Here is a 6,242-nt window from a genome sequence, read left to right on the forward strand (position 1 = left end):
CTAAGTGTTGGCCCTGCCGCGCCAGGCGGCCTGGCGCGGCAGCTGCCGCGCCAGGCGGGCCGGCGCGGCGAAAGCGCGGCCCACGTCAGCGCCCGCCTGGCGCCGCGGGTCGCCGCTGACCCGCGGCGCCAGCGTGGCAGGGGGCTGCCGCGCCAGTGCATGTGGCGCGGCAGCATCTTCCTGCCGCGCCAGGCGGTCTGGCGCGGCCAAAAGGGTTAGGCCGCGCAAATAAAACAACGCTAAGGTTATTTTTAAAAATAAAGAAAAAAAAGTGTTAAAAATAAAAAAAATGCCCGCAGCGGCGCGTTGGTGCGCGGTGTCGTTCAGGCCTTCAGAGCTGCCGCACTGTTTGACAGTTGCAGATCCCATCTGACCTCGTCTCATCCAAGACAGAAACAGTCCTAGCTGACTCACACTCACCAGTAGCAGCCAGGAGCCAGAAATGTTGACTTGTATTGACACCAAGCATCGATCAACAGTTTGATGTGGTGACGTATGACAGCCAGCCAAGGGGCTCGTCCCCGATTTATGCAGCAGTGCGGGATGAAGTTTCAAAAACGAATGCGTTTCTGGCACTCAGATTCTATTCACAGATGCCATGCAGTCGATAACATTCACGGTGTCGGGAGCTCATGCTGGTTTGGCCACGGCCTGGACCATCTCATCATGTCGAGGACGCGCGTCTCCAGCTTGCGAGAGGCTCTCCCTCTCTACTCGGCGTTTTCCTCAAGGTGGATAAGCTTCCCGCTGATTTTCCTGCGGAGAAGGGACCATCAGGCTGAGTGTTAGTAAAACTAGGTAACTTTAGCTTTGCAGATTCAAATCGTAATGCTAACAACTGGACTGTGAAAAACTGAAACAATGTATCCAAGTATCCATGGGCAGCATGCATCTTGTACAACACAGACAAACAGATGTAATCAGGCCTGCAAAACAGACCTTTCATGGAGCGGCTTCTCATCCGACAGAACCTTCATCAGCCTCTCCTCAAACGGTGTGGCATGCCAACTGACTTTCTGGTCCTGGCAACGGCGGAAAGACTAGATCAGGAAAAGTTGCGTTCATTCAACAGGTTGCAGAAATGTGCAGGTTTAGGAGAGGATCAGATGCGAGCATACCTCTTTGTACTTTGTTGTGGTGTTTGGGATGCCGTTGCCGTCCCACGCCTTGGGCAACACAGGGGTAGGATTATCAATGTCCCAGTTGAAAGCTGATGCTGGAAAGATAGGCACATCAAAGACACTCTTCTCGTAGCATGGCTCCTTCTCAACGTTGTCTTCGGTGTTGGTGTCACCGTGGCTCTCATCATCTGCAGATGATGGCTTCAGCCAATAAGCGAGGCTTGAAACGCCATGCTTTCCATCTTCTGAACCTTGTTCCGGTAGTTCTTCTCCACCTTCAAACAGCTGCTGCTTGACATTCTGAGCCTTGAGTTCGTCAGGCGAGATGACTTCATCCTGCTCTGCACAGTAGTCATGAAACGGGAAAGGCTCGGAATTTGGTGAACCTGTCTGTGCAGCCATTGAACTTGCAAAAGTCTGCTGAGGCTTCTCGCTGAAATCTGAGCTCATATTTCTTCTCTTCGGAGGATTGGATGCTAGCACAGGTGACTCAGCGGCTTTTAGTTCCATCCACTGTAGCTTGTTCTCAATGGGTCTCAGAACAGGGTAAATGAACTGTCTGCTTGCTCTTGCACGCTTTCCATGCTTTGAAGTCCCCATACATGCAGTGTATACTGTTCCAGGAGTCTGGATGTCACCTCTGAGGACCAAAGGGGTTGGATAAGGTGAATCACTAGAATCAGTCTTCTGGTCTCTGATGGTCTGAAATGAAGGATTGTCCTGTGACGATGATCCAGATTCTGATTCCACCCTGACAATTCCTTCATCAATGTTCTGCTGTTGAATCAGTGAATCAGGCTCATCAGATTTGGACCTGCATTGAAAGGGGAAAAAACGCAGAGTTGTAGTCATAGTAGATACACTGCCCACCATTCCACCAATGATTCATTCATGAAAAGAGTGGAGGTGGTTATTTACACTTCAGATAAGTTCCCTTCCAGTAGTTTTGTCTCTTCCATCACTTGCACATTGCTGGATGTGTCATTGCGCTGTTTATCAAAAAAGAAGAAGAAGAAGAAGATATCAGACTGAGAATATTAGAAAAACATTGCAGACACAGAGTCCTTACCTCATTAGTGTCTTCTGAAGTGGCTGGGCTTGAAAATTCCAGAATTTCTGGTGGAGTTTGTGATATTGTGCCACAAGATTTGAGATAATTTGCCTAGTTATCATCAAACATCATGAAAGTGCATTTTGCTGTGTTAGCAATCATGTAATGTGTATGAATATAATCGCATTTGCCTTCAAAATACAAATGAATCACAAAAGCTGAAAGGTGATAACGGTTATGCATATGAACATATAAAACATAAATAAAATGGTCATGGGTATACTTTGCACGCCAGAATATCCTAGGCCACAAGTTAACATGTCACAACTAGCAGGACCCAACCTACAGCTATGATTATAATCTGATTTGATCTCAAGCGATCATCTCACATATCAGTAAGTATCAGAAAAATCTGATTTAACAAGAGTGCAACAATATATTAATATATTTTCAAGGTACCAGAAAGTTCAAAAAATAAATAGCAGAAGCTGACTGTGCACATAGGTGTAGGCACACATGAAAAAAGAATCTATAACTGTGACCTCCAGTGGAGCACGGCCTATATTCAGACCTAAGACACGATTGGTTTCAAAATGAAAGCAGTAGCAGTATTTTGATCAGTTGCTATGTGCATGTACAAAAAAAAAAAGAACTTATAAGCTAGCTACACACAATTTATCAGTAAATTTTACATAGGTGAGACCATGAGAGTGGCGTATTGATCATATGCAGAATCCAATTACAGTTTCAAAAAAGATCACAAAGACAAACATTGCCTTCTTGAAAGCACAGCTCATAATATGAGAGAAATGGTCAGCAGCTAATAATCAAATAGGACCTAATTCTGGTACAGTTGTAGTCCTAGCACTGAATTATTCGAACTGAAACAGCACATCATCATTCCAACCTTCTGCATGATAATCACCTACCACCTAAGCCTAACTCGCACATTCCACAACACCCCTTTGTAGCAGACGAATACTTGTAGTAGCAATTCTGGTGCAGGTACTGTACAGTATGCCTGGAAAATCCTAGACTTGAATTTAGCACCTAAATGCTATTCATGACAACCACAGTAACATTGAAGACATGACAAAGAAAAGGACTACAATGCATTGTCCATTCAATTTTCGCACTACTCGTCTCAAGTAAGAACTAAATTCCGATACATTTTCACACAATAAGAAACAAAGAAGAACCAACTAAGGTCAGTACCTCTCTCCTGAGCTCCTCGTCGACTCCTCCACCATTAGCTGCCTCCACATCCAGCCTTCCACCCGCTTCAATTCCTAGAAAGATGTTACCGCACCAAAAAGTAAGAATTTCGTAACAGAGCTAAAAATCGATTGAAACAACGGAATTTGGCATGGCGACATACTCTTGTCGTCATTCAGGAAGGCGTCCCCGATGCGGCTCTCCCGTACGAGCGGATCCTGCAGAGAGCAAACGCGCAAGGAAACTCACATACACCGCCACCGGCACCAGAACCAATCTGGGGGAAAAAACGAGAACCGCGAGGAATTGAGAGGTCGCAGGTGGACTCGCTTACGCGGAGATCGCCGGATGGTTCGGAGCCGCCGCGGAAGCAGGAGAGGAAGCAGCCCATTGCGACGCGGGAGCTGAGGAGGAAACCCAACACACCGCGCGTACAGTCGGCGCAACCGCCGCCGCCGAGGGTTTGGGCTAGCTAGGGTTTCGGGATCGGGGCGCGGAGGAGCGGAAATGGAAAGAGTAGGCGAGGGGGCGAGGGGAGGGGAGGGGAGCCGCCGGTGGCGGAGGCAGCTGGTGGATTTGAATCGAGGCGGAGGGCGAAGAGGGAAAGTGAACGGGAAGATCCAGCCTGGCCTGGGCTTTATGGGCCTTTGATTTTCTGTTGAAAAGGTAGGCTTTGTAACTCGATATCTAATGGGCCTAATTGTGGAAAGCGGCCCGGTAGCATTACCTCGAGCTTTTCAGTTTTAGGCCGGAACTTGTTTAGTTTGCTCCCCCTAAAAAAAACTTGTTTAGTTTGCTCCCCGTGTCACATTGTGTATGACAGGTATAGGTTGCACTCTTCAACAGTAGACATGATGAGGAATAAACATCACAAAAACAAAAGAAGTGAGATTCCATCTATGCTTAAATAGTAGCTTCTCCTTCCGTTCCAGAATGTAAGAAGTTTGGTCAAGTTTATAAAAAATAACACTAATATCAAATCAGTTTCATCAAATTCACTATGAAATATGTCTTGATAAAGTATCTATTTGGTAGCAGTGGAGTAGTTTTTGTTTCTCATAAGTCATAAGTGTTAATTCTGCGAGAAGCGGAGTGCAAAAATCGTCCCAAACGTCTATTCATGTATGTTCTTAACTGTAAATCCGATTTCATCAACACTGAAGGGACCGTGACACCCTAAGAGGGAGTGAATTGGTGTTCACTCCAAGCACGTATAAAGACCTATATCAATTTCCATCTAGATGTGTGCTAGATTTTTTTACATGTTGCTATCTCTACCACAAAAGAGTTTTGCACCCTAGGTTTCAATCATATAAACTACACATGGCAGTTGCTATCTCTACCACAGAAGAGTTTTGCACCCTAGGTTCCAATCCTATAAACTACACATGGCAATTCTAGAAAAGGTAAATGCGGAATTGTAAGTACAATAAGAAATGAGGAAGGTAAATGTGGTAGAGAAGGCAAACTCCTGGCGTGGAAGGAGAGGAGTCATCATCACTTACATCGCTCTCTTTCATCCTTTGGCCATTAAGCAAATATGGGATAAGCTTGATGATGATAAGAAGGCACGTGGCTTGCGGTGGGTTTCTTCATCACTTGATTTTGTCATATCAAAACCACCATTTGCAATGCTTGTGAATGCCTTCTTTCTTGCTTGCCTTCTTCTCCTTCTTCCTTTCTTTTCTTTCTTTCTTTCTTTGCTTGCATCTCTTCTCCATCAATGGGCAATACTCAATGTAGTGTCCCTCCTCACGACAACCAAAAGATTCCTTCTTTTTTTTCTTTAGATTTTGGTGAACCAATTGTTCTGTAGGAACATCTTTGGAGTTGAGCTTCGTGAGTAGCTTATTCACTCCTTTTACAAGTTGCTTGATTTTTTCATCATCAGAGGAGTTGCTACTACTTGTTTGATCATCCTCTTCATCTTCCACCTCATCATCACTTTCTTCTTCTTCACTTGAACTTGAAGCCTCACTTGAGCTTGAGCTTGAACTTGATGCTTGCTCTTGAGCTTTCTTGCTTGATGTGGAAAATTCTTACTTATCTTCTTCCTTCTCTTTCTCCTTCTCCTTCTCTTCTTTGCTTGATGTGCTAATATCTTGACTTGAGGAAGAAGGGTTTTTAGTAATCTTCATGGATAGCTCATGGGCAATAATCCTTTTCAAGAGCTTGGTTGGCTTCAATTTGTTCATGTCTTCGAAGCAATGGAAGTAGGTGACAATGGCAGCGTACTTGTCCTTGGAAGAACTTAGATGATCTTTCTGGAGACGTCCGCATCGGATGGCTTGGTCAAACTCATTGCATTTAGCTTATTAACAATAACATTTAAGCGTGAATACATATCATTTGCTAATTCATTAGGCAACATTTTGAAAGAATCAAAAGTTTCTTTGATCAAGCTATACTTTTGTTCCTTAACGTCACCTGTGCCGTTGTGGAGCTCTATGAGCGTGGTACAAATTTCGTGTGCACTTTCAAGCTCGTAGACTATATTAAATACTTCAATGCTAAGAGATTCAAAAATTGAATTCTGAGCAATATCATTGAGATGCAACTCTTTTTCATCAGCCTTGGTGGGGTTTTTCGGCCAAGCTAGGGGACTCATTCCATGTTTCATCACTCTCCAAACACCTAAGCCTTTCACCTATAGAAAACATGACATGCGAAAATACCAATAGGGAAAATTAGTACCATCAAAGTGTGAAGACCTACCGAGATCACTCCTAATCTCTTCGGATGTCATTTTGCTCAATGGCGGTGAAGCCAAGGGTCCAAATATGAGTCACCAGCTCTGATACTAATTGAAGAGACCGTGACACCCTAAGAGGGGGTGGAATTGGGTGTTTTAAAAA

General features: G+C 44.6%; 1 protein-coding gene across 1 annotated transcript; it reads right to left on the reverse strand.

The window, feature by feature from the left end:
• Positions 1-433: 433 nt before the first annotated feature.
• LOC101762196 (protein JASON) lies at positions 434-3,977 on the reverse strand. Its single transcript, XM_004951726.4, has 8 exons — positions 3,722-3,977; positions 3,551-3,605; positions 3,388-3,461; positions 2,191-2,283; positions 2,040-2,110; positions 1,119-1,935; positions 940-1,022; positions 434-756 (listed from the first exon to the last, which is right to left on the reverse strand). The coding sequence occupies exons 1-8, from the start codon at positions 3,776-3,778 to the stop codon at positions 711-713; spliced, it is 1,296 nt and encodes a 431-aa protein (XP_004951783.1). The 5' UTR covers positions 3,779-3,977; the 3' UTR covers positions 434-710.
• Between the last annotated feature and the right edge of the window lie 2,265 nt (positions 3,978-6,242).

Source organism: Setaria italica, chromosome I (assembly GCF_000263155.2).
Source record: "Setaria italica strain Yugu1 chromosome I, Setaria_italica_v2.0, whole genome shotgun sequence".
Lineage (NCBI taxonomy): Eukaryota > Viridiplantae > Streptophyta > Magnoliopsida > Poales > Poaceae > Setaria > Setaria italica.